This window comes from Dromiciops gliroides, chromosome 3 (assembly GCF_019393635.1).
Source record: "Dromiciops gliroides isolate mDroGli1 chromosome 3, mDroGli1.pri, whole genome shotgun sequence".
NCBI classification, from domain to species: Eukaryota; Metazoa; Chordata; class Mammalia; order Microbiotheria; family Microbiotheriidae; genus Dromiciops; species Dromiciops gliroides.
In genome coordinates, this window is record NC_057863.1 from 221422639 (window position 1) to 221444896 (window position 22258).

At 38.4% G+C, this 22258-nt stretch overlaps 1 protein-coding gene across 3 annotated transcripts in view; it reads left to right on the forward strand.

The window, feature by feature from the left end:
* The window catches only part of GPM6B (glycoprotein M6B), a 219748-nt gene that overhangs the window by 193521 nt on the left and 3969 nt on the right, over positions 1-22258 (forward strand). For all 3 annotated transcript variants that reach the window (XM_043995863.1, XM_043995862.1, XM_043995864.1), the window contains exons 2-6: positions 5180-5366; positions 7745-7901; positions 14665-14836; positions 17386-17459; positions 21403-21468. In XM_043995863.1, coding sequence (XP_043851798.1) covers positions 5180-5366; positions 7745-7901; positions 14665-14836; positions 17386-17459; positions 21403-21468 — 656 coding nt within the window. The remainder of the gene's footprint in view (positions 1-5179; positions 5367-7744; positions 7902-14664; positions 14837-17385; positions 17460-21402; positions 21469-22258) is intronic.

Consider the following 22258-nt stretch of genomic DNA (forward strand, 5'->3'; position numbering starts at 1 on the left):
TTCTATGACTGTAAAAAAATTATAATGGGGGGCAGCTAGGTGGCGCAGTGGATAAAGCACTGGCACTGGATTCAGGAGGACCTGAGTTCAAATCCAGCCTCAGACACTTGACACTAGCTGTGTGACCCTGGGCAAGTCACTTGACCCTCATTGACCCACCCCCCCAAAATTATAATGGCAATAAATGACAGCATATGAATTAGTAGATTTGAGAATGAACTCTGTTGTTAAAGAGAAACTATTCATTTAAAGCTATTGAAAATTCAAAGGATCTGTTCAGTTTTTAAAATAAAACCATTAGAAAATGTGTTCAATTCTTCATCTTTTCATTTATCTGAAAAATACCAATGTATTAACCACTATTAGCCCCCTATACTCTAGGATCTAGTGTCTTGGTCTTTGAGACAAATGTAAATAACACTCCTGTTTTAACACTGCTCATTAGGATATAGAATGATCTTTTGCTCAGTAGGCATCAATTAAATGTTTGCTATTAACTATGCTGTAGCCACAAACCAAATAATCACATCCAGTAAAAGCCCAATATAATATAGCTTCAGGGCAGCTATGTGGCATGATGGATAGAATGATGGTTAGACTCCAGGCCTAGAGTCAGAAAGACACCTGAGTTCAAATCTGACTTCAGATACTTCCTAGCTGTGAGACATTGGGCAAGTCATTTTACCCTGTTTGCCTCAGTTTCCTCATCTGTAAAATGAGTTGGAAAAGGAAATGGCAAACTACTCCAGTGTCTTTGCCCAGAGTCAGACAGGACTGAAAAATGACAGAACAAAAAGAACGTGAGCACCAGTCCTATGTCCCTTACTCCCTAGTCCCATTTTTAAAAGAATATAAGTGGGTAGGGTTATATGGGGTGGGTTTTTTTTTCCTTCTAAAATGTGATAGCTATTTTTACAAGAACAATATCCAGGTTGGGGGAGGAAGGAAAGGGGAGGAATGGAAGGGGTATGATGGGAACTATATCATTATGGTAATTTTAAAAATATATTTCTTTTTTAAAATCATCAAAGTATTTTATTATTTTCCAGTTACATGTAAAGATCGTTTTCAACATTTGTTTTCATAAGATTTTTAGTTCCAAATGTTTCCCCCTCCCTCCCTTCCCTCCCCCCTCTTCAAGACAGAAAAAAAATTCTATTTCTTTTAACCAAAGAAGAATAACATCTTGGGGTTTTTTATTGTTGTTGTTGTTGTTTGCAGGGCAATGAGGGTTAAGTGACTTGCCCAGGGTCACACAGCTAGTGTCAAGTGTCTGAGGTCAGATTTGAACTCAGGTCCTCCTGAATGTAGGGCCAGTGCTTTATCCATTGAACTACCTAGCTTCCCCCAGAATAATATATTGTTGGATCAGTTGGTGGCATAGTGGATAGAGTATTGGAATTGAAATTGAAAATTTGAATGCTGCCTCAGACCCGTGTGACCCTGAGTCAGATTAGGTGATAGATACCTAAGATCCCTTCAACTCTAGTGTACTAAGAGTCCATGAAAAAGAGCTTCCCTCACTATGTGACTTTGGGGAAGTCAGTTCAACACAAGGGGTTCCAACAGTCACACCTGGAAAATGAGGGGACTAGGTAATCTTAAAAGGGAGATTCATCATTACATATCTCCCTCAAGTGTTAGAGGTTCCTCTGTGTTTGGGCCACTTATAAATTTGTAGGATTTTTTTTTAATTCTATGAATGAATACCACAGATGGGTTCCATGTTACATAAGCATTTGTACACACAGTGGGATGCTATGTCACAGATCCTTTTGGGGAACATGAACCTTATTTTGTAAGTGTTGGTGAAAAATTGATAAGATATATGCAGAAGGTCACTTAAGGCTTCCAGGGAATGACGTTTTCACAGGGACACTTTAGTGAAAAGTGGAAAAGGGTCTTATTTTGTTCAGGAAGTTTAGAAAATGCTGTTTCTTTCATTGCATTTACAAGCTATAACATTTTCTAATGTTCTGTGTTCATTTCCCAGGGGAAAGTTTTTTCCCATTGCCAATAACATGTATGAAACGTTAATTTTTGGTAGACTATTCACCAAAAAATGGTATCTTTGCAAGACTTATATTTTCTATTGGCAAGCCGTTTCCAGCCCGTGTGTGAAGCTCATGGTTTAATGAAAGCTATATAGCTGGCTTCATGCCCTTGCTCTGAATAATGAATTGCTTTTGATTGCTGTTAAAGATCATAATGCAGTTAAAACTCTATTTTCCTGACAACCCATTTACTTTAAGGGTCTGGAGACTATAAACAGAGACTGAGAGGCCAGAAGGGATGCAACAGTCAGGCCTTCAGCTATCCTGCTCATGCACTTTCATTGAAACATTGTCCCAAATGAAATACAAATTTCTCTCAGAGATAAAAATGATGTTGTATCATGTCACTTGGGGATATTTTTGTAGAAACCCTAAGTTTACAGACATCTTTGGGGAAGACTCCTTTTATATAAGATTGCAGTCCTTAAGTCTTAATTCTTTTCTGACTTAAGGGAACTTTCTGTTGAGCTCACTTTAGCTAAAGGTACTCTATGGATTTTTTCCTTCTTTACCCCTTCCTTCATTCCTTCCTTCCTTCCTTTCTGTCTTTCTTCTTTTTTCTTTTCTTTTACCTTTTTTCCTTTCTCTTCTTCTTTCCTTTCTTCCTTCCTTTTTTCTTTTTCTCTCTTTTCTCTCTTTCCCCCTCCTTCCCTTTCTCTTTCTTTCTTTCTCTCTTTCTTTTTCTTCCTTTCTTCCTTTCTTTCTTTCTTCCTTCCTTTCTTCCTTCCTTTCTTTCTTTCTTTCTTTCTTTCTTTCTTTCTTTCTTTCTTTCTTTCTTTCTTTCTTTCTTTCTTTCTTTCTTTCTTTCTTTCTTTCTTTCCTTCCTTCCTTCCTTCCTTCCTTCCTTCCTTCCTTCCTTCCTTCCTTCCTTCCTTCCTTCCTTCCTTTCTTCTTCTTCTACTGTGTCCAATGAGGACATTTCTTTTCATTGAAGTCTAGTTTGGTGTTAGATGGCATGAGGATATGACTAGATTTTGGATACTATAATTAACTGAGGCTTTTGTTTGGACAATTTTTTGAGCCTAGTTCTGGAACTTTTCTCTCAATTAGTATAGGGAATTCCACGCATTGAAATTTTTCCACCAATGCAGATCAATAATTCATATGTCCCATAAAAACCAAGAGAGTGATCTGGGACCCTAAGAGGTTAAGGGCCCTGACCATGAACACCTTGACAGTTTCTATCAGAAGAAGTACTTTGACTCCAAGGCTGGCCTTCTCATCACTACTCCATTGCTTTGATTCCATTGTGCTAAGGGACCAAAATATCCATTAATTTTCCAAAACAACCTCTTTAACTTAATGTTGCTCAGAGCACAGCAATAGTCTAATTACAGCATTTGACTCTTCTGGTTGCAAACTATGTCAAAGACTCAGTGAAAGTCATTAGTTCCAATAGAAACAGTTACTTAAGTTATGCCAAAAGTATAAGGGTTTAGGGTAGCTTATTACATTCTCCCTCCTGGGGAACCATTGTTTCATTACCTTCCTTAAAAACAAAAACAAAACAAAACAAAACTACACACACACACACACACACACACACACACACACACACACACACACACACACCCCAACAAAAAACACTTTAAAAGATTACATTTTTATTCATTTTGAACTTAAATACAAAAAGATAAAAAGAACATTTTCATGTCACAGTACAACATAAAAAGTTAATTCAATATAAAAGCATGAATTTCTATGTCATACTATTTGCTTTTTTAAAAAAACTATGTAATAAATACTACATATCATTTTCAAAGCTATCCTGCTTTTCTGTGCTTCCTTCTAAGTTTTCTTTTGTTCTCTGCTGTGTACATTTTTCTTCCCTCCCCATCCCACTCTAGAGAAGGCTACCATTAGACATAAATATGTGTATGTGTATATATATATATATATATATGTAAAACCATATTATAAATATTTCTATTTATCAGTTATTTCTCTGGATATGGATAGCACCTTCATAGGTCCTTTGTGAGTGATTTGAATACTTATAATACTCAAAATGACTTAGTTATTCAAAATTGTTCTTGGGACAACATTGTTATTACATGTACAACATTCTTTTGGTTCTACTCATTTCATTCTCCATTATTTCATTAAAATCTCTCCATGTTTTTCCAAAATCTACCAGCTCATCATTTCTTCAAGTACTGTAGTATTCTGTCACAATTATATACCACAACTTGTTTAGCCATTCCCCCAAATGATCAGCATCCTCTCAGTTTCTAGTTCCCACCACAAAGAGAACAGATATAAATATTTTAGGATATATAAGTTCTTTCCTTTTTCTCCTAATCACCCTGGGAGCCGCAATATTTCTTTTTTTTTCTTTCTTTTTTTTTGTTGTGAGGCAGTTGGGGTTAAGTGACTTGCCCAGGGTCACACTGCTAGTAAGTGTTAAGTGTCTGAGGTCACATTTGAACTCAGGTCCTCCTGACTCTGGGTCCAGTGCTCTATCCACTGCGCCACCTAGCTGGTCCCACAATATTTCTTAAAAAATAATCTAAATGTTCTCCTCAGTGTAATTTTTGTGCCAGCACTTCAGACAAGAGACATTGGCACCAGTCACTTTTCTCATAGTTATTTGCCATTTGGGGTACGGGGGACAGGAGAAGGAAAGTTGTGGACAACTCTGTCACTGCTGTGGGGATAAAGAAGCTGTTGAAATGATAATTACCTGCCTTGGACTTCAGTTTCTTGGATCATAGGAATCATAACTGTAGTGGGAGCAGGGGATCATAGATTTGGCTATGGAAGAGCCCCTGCAAGTTTATCTTGTCCAACTCCTTCTCATTACAGTTGAAGAAACTGAGCCCCAAAGAAATGACATGCCCAAGACTTGTGTGTGTGTCGTTACTGACTATACCGACGTAGTAAGTGATGTGTCATCGCGTCTGTACACTCTGCTTCCTTTTTCTTTATTAGGGGAAATGATCCTCCCTAAACCTACTTTCCCAAGGTTGTCCTGAGGACTTCCTGAGATAAAGTCTATGAAAACAACCTCAACCGCCTATAGAAGCTCTACAAATGTAGCTTGTTATTCATTCAGGCCACATGTGGGTTCCCACCATGAAATGCACTGAATCGTGTTGCTTTGGTTTCCTCTCTCTGCTGCCTAGGTTGCTTTGAATGCTGCATCAAGTGTCTGGGAGGAGTGCCCTATGCTTCCCTCGTAGCCACCATTCTCTGCTTCTCTGGAGTTGCTCTGTTTTGTGGCTGTGGACATGTCGCCCTGGCTGGGACCATATCCATTCTGGAGCAGCACTTCTCCACAAATGCCAGTGACCATGCCCTACTGAGCGAGGTGTAAGTACTCACTATGGCATATCCAGAAAGAAAAGAAGGAACTCCTCCCACCTCCAAAAAAAAGCCCTCTACTTTCCAAAAAAATTAATATGAGCCCTTCCTGTCAACAAAAAGATTTTAAAATTTTATTCTGTTTGTCTTTTATTGTGAATCTAACACCAAATAAAATGAGCATTTCTGTATATTGTAGAAAAGAAAAAGAACGTGAAACTACAGGTCACCATTTTGTATAGCTTACTTTTCTTTTTAACTATATTCTAAGTTCAACCTGTAGTTTCTGCAGCTGGGTGGCATCAGATAAAACACTGGGCTTGGAATCAGGACTCATCTTCATGAGTTCAAATCCAGCCTCAGACACTTCCTAGCTGGCTGACCCTGGGCAAGTCACTTATACCTGTTTGCCTCAGTTTTCTCATCTGTCAAATGAGCTAGAGAAGGAAATGAAGACCACTCCAGTATCTTTGCCAAGAAAATCCCAAATTAGGTCACAAAGAGTGAGACACAACTGAAAGACTGAAGAGTCACAAAGGTAAACCTGTAGCTTTCAAAGCTGTCCTGCACCTGTGCTTTCTGACCTTTCTTTTCTTTTCTTTGCATTTAAAAAAAAGATGCCTCAATGACCCTCGTTCTTTGCTCTTCTTCTGGTTACCTTATACGTACCTTTTTTTTTTTGTCCTCCCACTCCCACGGAGAAAAGAAAAAGAAAGTCAAAGGGAAAAGATGGTTTTTTTAAAGACAAGGCCAATTATAAGAGACAAAGGAGACCCAATAAGCCATGATGATGATGATGATGATAATGATGGAGGAGGAGAAGAAGAAGGAGAAGGAGGAGGAGAAGATGACAGTACAGAAAGAGTAATGTTGTATACTGTGAGAAAGGATGAAATAGCGGATAGATTCCTTGAAATTAGGATAACCTAAATTCAAATCTTGCCTTTTGACACTTACCAATTGTGTGGTCCTAGGGCGAGTCACCTTATCCTTTTCATCCTTTTTCCTCAGCTATGAAATGGGGATAATAATACCTACACCAAATTAATCTTGGTGTTCTAAAGAGAGAAGGTGTTCTGGAATATGAAAGGTGTTTTGTAAACCTGAAAAAGGCTCAGTGTAAGAATGTGTTATAGGGGATAGCTAGGTGGCACAGTGGATAGAGCACTGGCCCTGGAGTGAGGAGGACCTGAGTTTAAATCCGGCCTCAGATACTTAACACTTACTAGCTGTGTGACCTTAGGCAAGTCACTTAATCCCTATTGCCTCACTAAAAAAAAAAAAAAAAAAAAAAAAAGAATGAGTTATAGGCAGTATGAGTTCTGTCTCCAGTATCAGAGGGTAAGATAGACCACTCCAAGGGGCAGCTAGGTGGTACAGTGGATGAAGCACCAGCCCTGGCTTCAGGAGGGCATGAGTTCAAATCCAGCCTCAGACACTTGACACTTACTAGCTGTGTGACCCTGGGCAAGTCACTTAACCCCAATTGCCTCACAAAAAAAAAAAAAAGATAGACCACTCCTTCTCATACACATAGATGGAATAAAAAGAGGAAGGAGACTGGCTGTGTACTTTAGGAAAGCATTCATGCCAACTCTAAAATGAAGTCTGGACAGCTAGTAAGTACAGCAACAGGAAGGCGCCTGGGGCATCCAGAAAGAACCCTGCCTTCCACTCAAGCCTCCTTTTAGGCACCTTGATGCCATCTAATCAGTTCTAACCCTTGTAGTATTTATTTCTACAGTTACCTAGAGTGATCATTGCTGAAGCCTCTCTTGTCATTTCAATATTTCCTTCTAGAGTTTTTCTTTCTGATTCTCTCCTTTTCTTTTCTTTTTTGCTCTTTGGCTCTAAAGTTTTCCTGTTCAGAGAGGGGGGTCTTTGTTTGCTAGGGCTCATCTCCTTGGCTGACTGACATCAGATTATTTGTGAAGACATTTTTATAAAATTATATTTGGCAGCACACTAACATGGACAAGATAGAAACATTGGAAAGGCCTTTTGGTTTTTTTTTTTCCTTTGGATGTACACGCAAGGCATTTTCTGAAGGGAAAAGAAACCTTGACCAGCATCAATCTCCAGACAGAATTTATTTACCACTTATTGTACATAGGTCTTTGTGCAGGGTAAGCCTTGGATGACAGAAAGATGAGGGGCTGATTGGGAGGGGACTCCAGGAGGACAATCTTTTCAATGGATGAGAATCAAAGGTATATTTCTGAGGTCTCAAAGAGCCCCCAATCTACCTTGTTTTTATCGAATAACCACGCTGTGTTTTATACTGCTCCAAAATTTGACTTGTCCTTATTTCTTCTTCACCAAGGTAGGAAAGCTGTTGTATTTACAAAATGAATCCAACTCTTCAAACGCTCTCCTTTCCTTGCCAGGATCCAGCTGATGCAGTATGTCATCTACGGAATCGCATCCTTTTTTTTCTTGTATGGGATCATTCTGTTGGCAGAAGGCTTTTATACCACAAGTGCAGTGAAAGAGCTACATGGAGAGTTTAAAACAACAGCCTGTGGCCGGTGCATCAGTGGCATGGTGAGTACGACTCCATGATGGTAACTTGTACCCTGACACAGTCTAGACCTAAACGAGCATAAGTTGCTTTGTATTTACTCAAAAGAAAATCTAATTTCAAGTGTACAGATAGCATATAATTCCATTTACCCGGTTTATCATTAAAATTGTGAAAACATGAAATATTGACGAGGGGGAGAGGGCAACAACAGATTGTTTAAAAAAACATATTGGGGGGCAGCTAGGTGGCACAGTGGATAAAACACCAGACCTGGATTCAGGAGGCCCTGAGTTCAAATCCAGTGTCAGACACTTGACACTTATTAGCTGTGTGACCCTGAGCAAGTCACTTAACCCTCATTGCCTGGCAAAAAAACAAAAACATATTGACCCTTTAGGCAGCCCTCCCCCCTTTAATTATTTTAATTTAATTTTTTAATAATTTAATTTTTAAAAATTTATGGAATGAAACAAGAATGTCTATAACAGTATAATAAAAAGATGATTGCACATGAAACTGCAAATCTACTATGTACAACTTGCTATTCCTTTTAAATATATAGTAATCATGTCAATTTCTTTTAAAAAAATGTTTAATCTTCCCTTCCCCCCCACCCTAGAAATGGCCACCATTAGACACAAATAGGTATATATGTAGAATTATTCTAGACATCTATTTATCAGTTCTTTCTCTGGATTCTGAGAGCATCATCCTTTGTGTGTCCTTTAGAGTTAATTTGGGTATTTAGGCAGAAATGTGGGTGAACTTACCATAAATGTGAGAGCACTTCAGAGAGAGATTATCATGGTTACTATTATGAAAAGAGATCATAGCACCACTTAAATCCACACCTTCAAAAGTAAAAATGGTGTCTGGGGATTGATTTTGAATGTACTTTTTATTGCCTTGATAAGTCACCTGTGAGAGGAGGAGTCGTCCAATGCCTTTGAAGCCTGGAAGACTTGGGCCCAACTGGGACCTTTGCTTTACACTGGCTGTATTACCTTAAGCAAAATCACTTAACATCTAGGTGCTCTTGGCCAGGGCTTCTTAAACCTTTTCCATTTGAGCTCCCTTTTTGCCTGAGAAAATTTTACAGATATATAGGTATATAAAATAAATATATATAACTTTTATGGTTGCCAAATTTTTGCAATGACAACATTCAGTTATACAACCCCATGTGGGGTTGCAACCCACAGTTTAAGAAGCAAGGCTCTAGGCAACTAAGACTCTTAAGTTGTAAAGAAGGTGCCAAGATGCATTGATGGAGAAAGTTCATCACCAGAAGACAGATTCAGTTCTTCCCTTAAAACTTTTGTTTGTTGAATCATTTTCAGTCATGTATGACTCTCTGTAGTTCCATTTGGGGTTTTCTTGGCAAAGATATTGGAGTGGTTTGCCATTTCCTTCCCCAGCTCATTTTATAGATGAGAAAACAGAGGCAAACAGACTGCAGTGACTTGCCTAGGGTCATACAGCTAGGAAGTGTCTAAGGCTGGATTTGAACTTAGGTCTTCCTTACTGCAAGACAGGCCCTCAATTCACTATACCACCTCACTGCTCACCTCAAAACTTACTTGTGCTAAATTTTGCCAGTGGGAAGTCATTATATAATGTTTAACTGGAACTGAATTTTTTTGGAGTGAAGGTGGTATTTTAAAAATATTTATGTAAGTATTGATTTTAGTCAATAAAATGTATTGTATTGATGCTTAGCTTTTTAATATGTTCTGATTGGATAAACTCTTTCCATTGGAAAACATTCAGAAGTTAGAGGACCTCATTCAAATCCATGATCTGCCACTTACAAAGTATGACTTAGGGAAAGTCACTTAATCTTCTCTGGGATTCAATTTTCCCAGCTAGATGCTACAATGGATAGAGTGCTGGCCCTGGAGTTCAAATCCAACCTCAGACACTTCCTAGCTGTGGGACTCTGAGCAAGTCACCCCTATTTGCCTCAGTTACCTCATCTTTATAGTAAGTTCGAGAAGAAAATGGCAAACCACTCCAGTATCTTTGCCAAGAAGACCCTAGATGGGGTCACAAATAATTGGACGCAATTGAAAGAACACAACAAAAGTGGGGAAGTTGAAATAAATTACCTCTATGCTTCCTTACAACTCTAAATTTATAGTCCCATTTTTGATCACTTCATTGATGGGTAGGAGCACACAGGTGGTAGATAGAGTATCTATCCTGGAGTATCTGGCTTGGAGTGAGAAAGGTCTGGGTTCCTATTCTAAATTCAGTGTTTCCCATGGAATGCCTAGCTCAGGACCTCATACATGACAGGCGCTTAATAAACGCTCTGGGGGCTGGATCAGTTAAATGGATAAATAGCATAAATGTCTCTGTCTGATACTTACCAGCTACATGACCAAGAGAGAGATCATTCAAACTCTCTGAACCTGTGTTCTCAAGTGTATAATGGAGATGGTAGTTGTAGTACCTACATCGCAGTGTCGATGTGAGAGTCACTCTAGATCTGTAAGGAGTCACAGGACCCAGTCAACCTCCTTATGTTCCAGATAAGGAAACTAAGGCCCAGATAGTTTCGACAGTAAGCAATTTGACGCATTATCTGAAGCCAGGTTCTCCAGAGCTAGTGCTTAAGGACTTTAGAAAACATTAAAACACTAAATGCTAGATATTAGCATTCCTATTATGATGATGATGGTAACGTTGGTGATCATATTTTTAAACCACAAATTAAGACATGCATCTTGTTTCAGGGACTAATTTAAAAAAAAAAAAACAACCTGCAATCCAGGACCTCTCATTTCTCTTGTATATATCTTATTTGTGCATAGTGACTTGCATGTTGACTCCCCCACTAGAATGAGAGCTCCTTGCGCATGCTTTTGCCTTTCTTTGTTTCTCCAATGCGTTGCACAGTCCCTGATTCTTAATGCACATTGGCTTGACTCGTTGACATATGGTTGCTGTTATACCTGTAGGTGGAAAGAACCCTGGGTTTTAATTCCACAATCATCAACTATATATTTTGTATGTGTACAAGCTTTATGAAGAAATAAGCACTGCTGCTTTTGTCCACTCACATATGACTTTTTCTTCCCGCCTCCATTATTCTCAAGGGGATGAGTAAGTAGACTTCTTTTCAGAGGGTCTTGTAAAGAGTAAGTGGTGAGGTAGCTAGGTGGCGCAGTGGATAGAGCACCAGCCCTGGAGTCAGGAGGACATGAGTTCAAATCTGACCTCAGACACTTAACACTTACTAGCTGTGTGACCCTGGGCAAGTCACTTAACTCCAAATGCCTCACCAAAAAAAAAGGGGGGAGGGGTTTAGTAGGATGTATCATTGCACAAACAGCGTTCCACCAATGTGTAAACATAGGAGCACTTTTTATAGGGTGGGAGGCATCAGTAATTCCCCAAGTTATTTCATTTTTGTCCTCAATCACAGAAATAAACAAAGACAGTCCCTTATTCAGCTTAAAGTCTCTCCAGTTGGCCTTTAATTGGAACCCTCCACCTAGGAGCTCACCATAGAAACCTATCTGAATGTTCAGAGATGCCACAAGCTGCCAATAACAGGGAACTCTCTTTTCTATCCCTCCTTTCAGCCCCATGCTCTCTTCTCACAGAGGGAGAGATCTACTGAGAGAAAAGTACCCAGAAGCACATTAGAAGGAACACTCAACTGCAAAATCTTTTGAGTATTTGTACAGAAAAGCAACATACAAGGTTTTTTACCACTGAGAGAGGAAGGGAGAGAGAGAGGGAGAGAGAAAGAGAGAGAGAGAGAGAGAGAGAGAGAGAGAGAGAGAGAGAGAGATGGAGATGACCCTCAGGTTGGGACATAGTTTGTAGAGTAGTAGAAGAAAATATGCTAGAAGAGAATATATAGTGTTGCAAAAATACCGCCAACATGCTGCTACCTCCTATGTGGGTATTTTTAGAAAGGTGAGGATTACTAAAGTGCGAAGGCTTCAGGTGTGACATAAAGAACCATCTTGGTCTACCTAGGAATCTGTGGAAATGGATAGGACCACATTTAGGGTTCCCTTTCCCCTCTGAATTCCTGGGATAGCACAAGTTGATGGCCCCAGTGGTACAGCATCCGAAAGTTAAAATTTGTTCTTCAAGCCTTTACCATCAGCCTCTTCCCTTATAGAAAGGCAGTAACAAAGTTTAAACTCCAAGTTCTCGCCCACACGCTCCCTGTGGGTGTACATTCTGAGAATATAAATACCGCAATGTGTTTGAGGCAGCTTTTCAAAGCTCTCCAAAAATTGGTAGTCAAGGCTGAAGGTTACCAAGAAAGTGAAGCAATATCATTATATTCTTCCTGAGATCGCCCACGGCAAAGCGTGGGTGAGCACTGAAGAGGACTTTTTTTTTCTTTTTATAAGTCCAATCATTTCTTGCAAAGCTGCTGTGAAATTTTAAAGACTGAACAAGTCTAGAAGAAAATATGAAGACTTTTCCCTCAGCACAATTTACAGTTATCTTGCTTCGGGATTATTTTAAACTCTTTCTTTTTTAAAATAAACTTTAAGGTTTCTGACACTCCATAAGGAGATCACTTTTATCATCCACAGTTTACAGAATTTTGAGAATTGGAAGGCACCTTGGCATCTGTCTAGTGCAGTCTATACCTAAGAGGATTTCCCACTATAACATATTCAATATGTCACCATAAGAGCCCCTGCTTCTGGACTTCCAGGGAAGGGAATCCACCACCCTCTAAGGCACTTCCATTGGAATCTTGGACAGCTCTAAAAATTAGGAATTTTGTTTTTCTGACATCAAACCTAAATTGATTTCCTTGAAACTTCCCAAAAAAACCCCAAGTTGAATCTTTTCTCCACAAGAACCTTTTAAATCCTTTCAAATATGCATCTTATTTTTCCCATTCCCCATCCTCCTCTTTCTATGCAAAATATACTCAACCCCTTAAACCTATGACCTAGACTCAAGGCCCTTCACTATCCTTCCTGACCTTCTAGATACTGGCCAGTTTATCAAATACTCCTTAACTGTGGTGCTCAGAACCCTGCATTATTCTACATGAGGGTGATAAGAGCAGAGTACCATGGAACTATCCTTTTAAGAGAGTGTTCTTACTAACAGTTGCCATTTCCTAAACAGATTTTTTTTTTTAAATAAAGCTACCTACGGGGGCAGCTAGGTGGCACAGTGGATAAAGCACCGGCCCTGGATTCAGGAGTACCTGAGTTCAAATCCAGCCTCAGACATTTGACACTTACTGGCTGTGTGACCCTGGGCAAGTCACTCAACCCCCCATAGCCCCACAAAAAAATAATAATAATAATAATAAAGCTACCTACAAAAGTCATATCTATCCAACAATTGGTATGATCCAACAGCTGTCCAATCCAGAGTAGTGCTTGTAAAATCAGTTATTCATAGAAGACATTCACTGATGGGCATTGCAGAAAACCTATGTCTTTAACACCAATAATCTCCCAGTGATTCTATATAGCTTAAGGATCACACAATACCAGATTCCAAGAAGAATTAAAACTATAAAGTACATAGAGGGCAATTAAAAAAAAAAACACACACACGGTAGACTTAAGCTGTGGGATATCCCCAGTGATAACATGCAAACAAAGAAGCACCATAAGACACTCTCTGGTCAGGTAGCAGTAGTGAGAGATAGTGGACAGGTGCACCCAACATACTAAAAATACAACAGGAAGGCCTCCAGCCTGTCGAGAAATCTCTTATGAAAGATAAACAGGAAACCATGGACAAGAATTGTACAGGATACAAAACCGTGGAGGGCTTGTGAGCTGAATAGGGTTTTAGAGGCAGGGAGAAGAAGAAATATACCTGCACTGATGAAATCACAAATATTACTGGATTAGAGTCAGGAGAACCGGGCGCTAACATCACCTCTGCCACTATTTAACTAGGAAGAAAATCCTATGAGCCTAAGAAGTCCCTTCCCTTTTCTGGGTTTATTTTCCTTATCTCTAAAATAAAGGGATTAGACTAGATTCTATCTAAAGTCCATCCTAGCTCCTAAATTCAGTGCTTCCCATAGAGTGCCTAGCTCAGGACCTCATACGCAATAGGCACTTAATAAATGCTTTGGGGGCTGGATCAATTAAATGGATAAATGTCTCTGATTTACAGCTATGTAATATAAGTGGTCAATTCAGTGATCTCTATGACTAACTGAAAAGTGACAAAGCAAGATTTTACCTCTTTAGCCACCACATTTAATTAGCCTCTGTCAATGATCATTGACAGTGTTGTACAATTTGTCAATAAGTTTAGGCACTGAGCTCATTGATCTTAGAAAGGCATGGGAAGACTTGTGTGAAATGATGAAGAGTGAAGTGAGCAGAACCAAGAGAACACTGCATACAGTAACAACAATATTGTTTTAAGAATGACTTTGAGCGGATAAGTTATTTTGACTATTATGAATACACAAATTTAAGATAAAGGACCTGGGAAGAGAGATGCTATCTGCATCCAGAGAAAGAACTGATAAATAGAAGTATGTATAGAATAATTTTGCATATGTATACCTGTTTGTGTCTAATAGTAGCCATTTCTAGGGTGATGAAGGGGAAGGGGTAAAAAGGGAAAAGAAATTTACATGATAATTTTGTATATTTGAAAGGAACAGCAAGTTGTGCATAGTAGATACACAGTTTCATGTACAATCATCTTTTTTATTGTACTATATAATGGAAATGCTTGTTTTATTCCATAAATTAAAAACAAAATTAAAAAGATAAAAAATTTTTAATATGGATTGCTTCTTTTTCTCTTTAGTTTGTTTTCCTCACCTATGTGCTTGGATTGGCCTGGCTTGGGGTCTTTGGCTTCTCGGCCGTACCTGTCTTTATGTTCTATAACATATGGTCAACTTGTGAAGTCATCAAATCCCCCCAGACAAATTCGACATCATCGGGGAGCCAGATCTGTGTGGATATCAGGCAATATGGTACTTAATTTCATCTTAATCAACTTATTATCCATCTCATTTGTTCTATTTCCTTTGAGTTTGTGACTTATTTTTCAGATGGAATGAAAGACTACATGGGAGGCACCCTCCCAATGTCATTTGTTTTTCTGTTGCTTTCTAGGGATCCTCAGTTTATCAGATTGATGTACTACTCACAGCTACAAAGGAACGTATATGTTTCATGATGGCATTGTGGATAGAGTACTAAACTTGGAGTCAGAAAAGATCTGGATTCAAATCCAATCTCTTATATTTTCTACTTGTGTGACCATATGCAAGTCACTTAACCTCACTTGAACCAACTTACCTTACCTCACCTTAACCAACTCCCTAAGACTTCATCTTTCTCTGGTTTTGATCTACTTTGTTGGAAGAAGTTCATAAATACATAATCAATAAGAGAAGCTACTTAAAAATGAAGTTTGTCTTTCAACACAGCATCAGTAGGAAAAATAGGACAGAATAGGTGGGATATATCTGTGTGTGTGTATGTGTGTGTGTGTGTGTGTAAATAGGATATAGATATATATCCTATATATAGGACACTAACACACACATACGTGTGTCTGAATATATAGTTTAATGGTTCATCTTTTGCCCCTAAAAGAAACTCCATGAGCCATTTTCTTCTATCAAACTGCTCGATTATATAAATATAGTAAACAACCTATCATCTCTATAGCTCATCTGTGTTAATCATATTCTTGGTTTAGGGTTAGGTTTTTTTAAATGATAAAATAACTACAAATTTATAAATCTTTTAAAAGAACTGAACATTGAGATATTTTTCTGTCATTGTGTATAAACATAAAGTTCACAGTAAAACTTTGAAGCCATATCAATGTATACTATTCACCAGAGATATATAAAAGCATTTTCATGGACCAATTCAAACATGATTTCCCCTGCATAGGATTTCCAAGTTTGCCAGCTAAGCTTATCAACAGATTTGGATAATCCATCAAAACAAATCCACCAGTTTCCTCTATGCAGGAATCTATACAACTTAAAATCTATGAGAGAAAAACTAAAAATCTTAAAAGGGTTTAATTGGTTTCTGTGGCCTAGATGAGTTACATGGCCAGACTAAGAAGGAATAAAGAATTTTCTTTTTGGAACCATCTCTAGAGAGAGAGGGAGAGTTATTTCCCCTCATGCTTCTCATTCTTCCTCAGTTCCTCACCCACGATTACTTATGCAAAGCAAAAAGAAATCATGTTTCTTCCTAAAACTACCTTTTGGACACATTTCTTCCCACAAAATTGTTTTATTTTGTTTTTTTATCCCAGATTAAAAACAGAACGGGCTATGTTGAATGTTAAGCTGATTTATAAATGACTCTTAAATATTTTTCACATGCTTGAGAACAAAGTATTTACATAGGGTTTTTTCCCCCTTACATTATCCATTTTCGTATTTGCCCAGTGTAGGAGGTTGTAAACTGGAAATTCTATGATCTCACGTTATCCTGAAAATGGAATGTATCTTTCTAATAGCCTGACAGATATTCATACTCATGCATTCACTGAGTGATTTTAAGATTTATTCTGTGCCCATGGCAAAGTAGTAGGGGGTGTTAAAGTTATTTTTGCTTCTATTCTCTACTGATCTCCTGGGGCAAGGGTGGGCTGATTATATTTTTGGCACATAATTACATGACTGTTCTAAAGTGTTTGTTTTGAAATAAAATGAAGTGCATTATGACTTTGGCTTTTGGGGATAAAGATTTTTAAAACTTCATTAGCTTCCTATGTTACAATGATAGAGAAACTGCATTATAATATGTATATGATGGAATGTGTGGTCAAGAAAGGAGCATTATGATGGAGCTTTATTGTAGTTTTAAGAAAAATATATTTTTTTCACAAATCTATGAAAAATCTATGAAATCTATGCTTCCTAAAGTTAGCATTTTCCTGCATGTGGAGTACTATACTCAAAAGCCTGTCTTTGCAAAAATCAGACTCATTGAACAAAATGTGCATGTATCACAAATATTTTATTTTATTATTTAATATTTTGTTTCCTCCAATTACATGTAAAAACAATTAACTTTCTTTTTTCAGATTTTGAGTTCCAAATTCTCTCTCTCCCTCTCCCTACACCACTGAAAAGGCAAGCAGTTTGACATAGGTTATACATGTGAAGTCATGCTAATACATTTCCATGTAAGTCATGCTGTATCACAAAGATTTTTATAATAGGTTGGCAGCATGGCTTTGGAGCCCTCTGAAAGGCAACAAGTTCTGTTCCAGTTCGTGGTAAAAGAATCTCTTAACTCTCTCCCAGATGACATGCCAAGTGGACATAGCCCAAGATTAAGGGTACAGATGCTATTTTAGGGACATACCTTATTTATATGTCAGTGGTATAAAAACCCATTCATGAAGGTGATAGCATATTTTATTAGTAGTAGTAATCGTAATATTGTTATTACAACTGAGATCTGAAGTAGTAAGGTTGATTATGAAAAACCATAATGCATTTTTTGCTTTGATCTAACATAAGTTTGGGATTCACTGTTGCAGGTATCATCCCTTGGAATGCCTTGCCAGGCAGGGCATGTGGCTCAACCCTAGAAAGCATCTGCAACACGAATGAGGTATAGTGGCCCTCAGCTGTTGGGTTTGTCATGCACTGTCATTTCTGAAGTTGGGTTGGGAAACTGAGTTTCCTTAAGTAGAAAGGGTACAAGACCAATGGGTTTAATTCTGTTAAGAAAGACCTTCCTACATATTTGAGGAATGCCTTATGCATAAGTCTTCAAAAATAAGAGAGATTCTTCAATTTTCTTGGATGGTCTTAACTTCAGAGATAAAGTTTTCAAGTACTGGGGGCAGCTAGGTAGTGCAGTGGATAAAGCACCAGCCCTGGAGTCAGGAGGACCTGAGTTCAAATCCAGCCTCAGACACTTGACGCATACTAGCTGTGTGACCCTGGGCAAGTCACTTAACCTTCATTGCCCCGCCCCCTAAAAAAAAAACTTCAAAAAAAAAAGTTTGCAAGTGTGTTGTGCAATAAGCATAGCACCTAGACATGGCAAAGTAATATAAAAAAAATAAAAATAAGAAAAGTTCTCTGTGCTTGAGTTTTATAATCTGATAAGATTGATAATCACTCATTTCTATAATGCTTTAAGGTTTACAAGCATTGTCCTAAGAATGGGACATTTTATATTATCTAATATATCTATATTATATTATAGTGTTGTATTACATATTATCATATATATATATATAATAGATGAGGAAACTAAGGCTCATCCAAAAAACATTTATCTTTCCCTGGATGCCATTTTTTCTCACCCTGTGAGTGTCTCAAATGAGCACTAAGCTGAGGCAGAGTTTTGAACTAGATTACAGAACACTGGAGTTTGAGACAGCAGCCCTGTCTGTAACAGTGACAGTGGCCATGGTAATGCTGGCTACAGCCAGGGGTGGTATCTCTTGATAGGTCAGGTTTGAAAGAGCAACAAAAATTTCAACTATATACTATATATATACTATAGTACAATGGTGATGAGATAGAAATGAAAGTCCCTAAAGTCTGAGACTTGAATATAAGCATTTCTAGCTAGTTCCAGTGGACAGGCCTCCCTCGACTCTCTAGATCAAAGAACTCTGATGGAGGTAGCTGGAACAGACTGCTGCTGGCTGGTGGTCACTCCTTAGGGTTCAACTTATGGCAGGAAAGGGTTTAACCCCCTCTCTGGCAACTATAGCTAGTAGGCACTTTCTGCATAATCGTTTGCCTCTTTTCCTTTGAACTATTATATTATATTTCATATAAGTTAGGTGCAATCATAATTGCTTTTTAAATATCTGCTAATAATTAATTGCACATGATAGGAAGTGTTATGGAGGACACCAGCAATCAGCCTAGTATATACAGGATTAAATGGGTCAAAGGTTTAAACCTCCATCCAGAATGCTAGATGTTTGCTGGAAGCTGAACTCATTGTGAAAGAATTTTATTTCTATAAATACCTAAAGGGCAGAGATAAATGAACTACATGACTTGAGACCACATGACCCCTAGGTTAATGGAGTTATTTGATAAAACAGACATAGATAGCTTTTAAAGCATAGACATCAACAAGGAATCTCCAGCCCCCAAACCCATTGACTAAGGAAAGCTTACACCTCTTGCAATGCCTTGCGGTGGGAGAAAGGTGAGGTGTGGAAATAATCTGCTCTACTACATTTTTACAGTCAGAAGGAAAAGTGTCTCCCTTTGGTTTTCACTTTATACTCTAAACCACAAAAACTTGTAACACCAGCTGGTTATATACTGTGTATATGATACAGCCATAGGCTGGATGATGCAGGTTTTGAGAACATTCAGAAAAGGGGAGAGAAAATTAAAGACTGAATTAGTCAGAGAAATCTTGATCACATTGACTCATGCAATCCTGATTACTGGTTGCTACCACTGCCTTCTGCATTTCAGGACCACTGCTCTGCCTTATCTAAGACAACCATATGAGAACAGGTGGGCTGACATAAGTGACACCTAATTTCCTCTAGGAAATGTGGCTAGGTAGCTTTTCCCCATCTATTCATTCCCATTCCTCTGACCCACACAGGCTGGTGCAGTTTCAGTACCAAAGGACTTGTAAATTCAGTAGACACCAGGCTTAAAGTCTGACCCTTGAAGTCATCATGAGGGAAGCAACCCCTGTGGAGTAAAGGGATCCATCATCCATTCCACCCCTAACACCAGTGACTATTCAGTTGCAACTTACAGGCAAGTACAGCCAAGAGTCCTGAGAATAGTATTACCCATCAGGACATTGGCTCTGCTTCCAGCCTAGCCACCATAGTCATCATCCAGGAAAGAAACCTTTATGGTGATACAACCTGGCAAAATGCCTCCTTAGGTGCTGCAGTCCTCACCTCCCTCAGCAGCCACAGCTACTTTAGAACCAGAAAAAAAAGTTCTCTATGACAAAGCCTTTGGCACTGTCAAATGTCAAGAAGAAATGGATTTGGATCTAGTAATAGAAATGACACTAAAGATAATCTACCATTTCCCTTGCCAGTGTACCCTAAGGATTACCGGGACTTTCCATCTGACTTGCAGCTGAAACCTCCTATATGTGAAGTCTCTTCCCTATTAGATTTATGAGATCCTTGAGATCTTCCTATTTGTATTCCCTAATAGTTTGCATGTTGTAAATGTTTAACAAAGGTCTTTTTCATTCGTTTGTTCATTCATATATGCATGCATTCATGGAGATGCTGGAATTTGTTTCCGGAATAGGGTAGGGCATTCCACGCAAGAAAGACAGTATCATACTCAAGATTCAATCCTGTGAATGCATGAACCTCCTGATTCATAGAAACTTTAAAATTTTAGGTAAATAGGGGGCAGCTAGGTGGCGCAGTGTATAAAACACCAGCCCTAGATTCAGGAGGACCTGAGTTCAAATCCAACCTCAGATACTTGACACTTACTAGCTGTGTGACCCTGGGCAAGTCACTTAACCCTCATTGTCCCCCAAAAGAATTTTTTTTGGTAAATACTTCTCCCCACCCAAGTTTTTCAAAAAAGACCATTTGTTACAGTGTGAATACAGTAACATTGTGTACAAATAACACTGACCAGACTGCTTCCAACTCACTGAAAAACCTTGGACAGTTCCCTTGAGTTCTTTAGGCTTCAGCTTCCCTCAATAAAAGGAAAGGTTGATAGAGCAAGATTTAGAAGGAACCTCACAGTCTACCTAGTTTAGCTTCATTGTTTTACAGTTTACTTGAACTAAGAGACACTCAAAATCCTTCCAGTTCTATTATTCTCTCATTCCACCTTACTTAATAGAGGTGCCCAAAAAGGTTGTACAGATATTGAATTTTTGTAAAGCAAGGTTTTAAAAAAAAACTCAAAACCTAATTTATGCAATAATTGCAGAAATGCTTTATCATTTGAGTGATCTAGTTGGTCAACTACTGCTAATACCTTGGCTACAAATTGCTTAAATTTTAAATTTTCTTTTCTAACGAAGCCTACAGTCTGCTTTAAACCATCCCAACTCCCCCCCCCCCAAAGGCATTTAATGTTTAAGAAGTGTGGCATATGAGAAAGAGAAGTGGACCTCATCAAAAGACCTTGACTCATAAGCTAGCTCTCCCACTTTATTAACTATAACCTGGAGTAAACTAGTTCAATCGTTTAAACAAATCTGAGCCTCAATTTTCTTATCTGTGAAGTTATAACGCTGCTATTTATCATCTACAACCTGTCTCCTAAGATCACTCACATTCAAGGGTTATTCTGAAGAACTTTGTAAACCTTAAAGCACTTTGTAAAACTTAAAAGTACTACTTAAAGTAGGTTTATCCTTAAATTCTTTTGTAGAAGAGAATCATTTTGTCAAGCATCATTCATCATACATGTTTAAGGTTTCTTAAAAGTGGAACACACTTCACTGAATCTTTACCATGTAAGTGGTGGAGCTATAAGAGGCCCCCTGAGCTTTGTTACAGAGTATGCTTAATTCTGGACTAAAATGCTTATGTCCATGCACTGCTGCTGCTCTCTCCTAGTTCTATATGTCCTATCACTTGTTCATCGTAGCCTGTGCTGGAGCTGGTGCCACTGTGATCGCATTGGTGAGTAATGTTCTCCCTGGAACCCTTTAGTTTCATCTTCTCCCCAAAATATAAAATAACAAAGCTTCATTTTTAGCTTTTGTCATCTTGCTGTACAAAATAAAACACCACCAACATTCAAACAGTTAAGTTTCACATTTGTAAATTCTTTGTGCTGTAGTTTGTAAACTGCCTTGGTACAGACCGTGGATTAACCTAAATTGGACGATCTAGAAAGAAAAGCTATCAGTGGAAGACATATCTAAAACACCCTGGCCTGTTGATAAGCACTGGCAAATGATTTTAATGAACTTTGTCCTGGGCTTCGTACCCTCAAGAATTCTGACTTGAAACATGACTTGTTGCTAGCCACGAAATCCCAAATTTCCCAATGGAAGGATGTAATTAAAAGTGTGTGATGGTCCAGGTTTTGTCAGGAAGGAAAAGCAGGTAAGATTGGTAGAACAAAGGGGTATCTCAGATGCTCTGAAGACTTTGTACCAGGCAAAGCTGTAATCATTTCTTCTCTTTGGAATCGACTTGGTTCTATCCCTAGTTATTTAAAAGGGTAGGGAAAGGGAGGGTAACTGCTGTAGAGATGACAGTTTGGGAAAACTCAAGGGAAGTGTTTGACTTCTTTCCTTGTACCATTGACCCAGCTTTTAATTTTTAGTTGGTCTCCCAAATCCAGTCTATTTAATAGACACTTAAAATAATGTCCGTTTTTAAGTACAGCTTCACATTTAAGAAGTATGTGTAAGAAGTAGTAAATGGGCAAAAAAAAAAAAAAAAGCCCAGTTTCTTGGTGAGG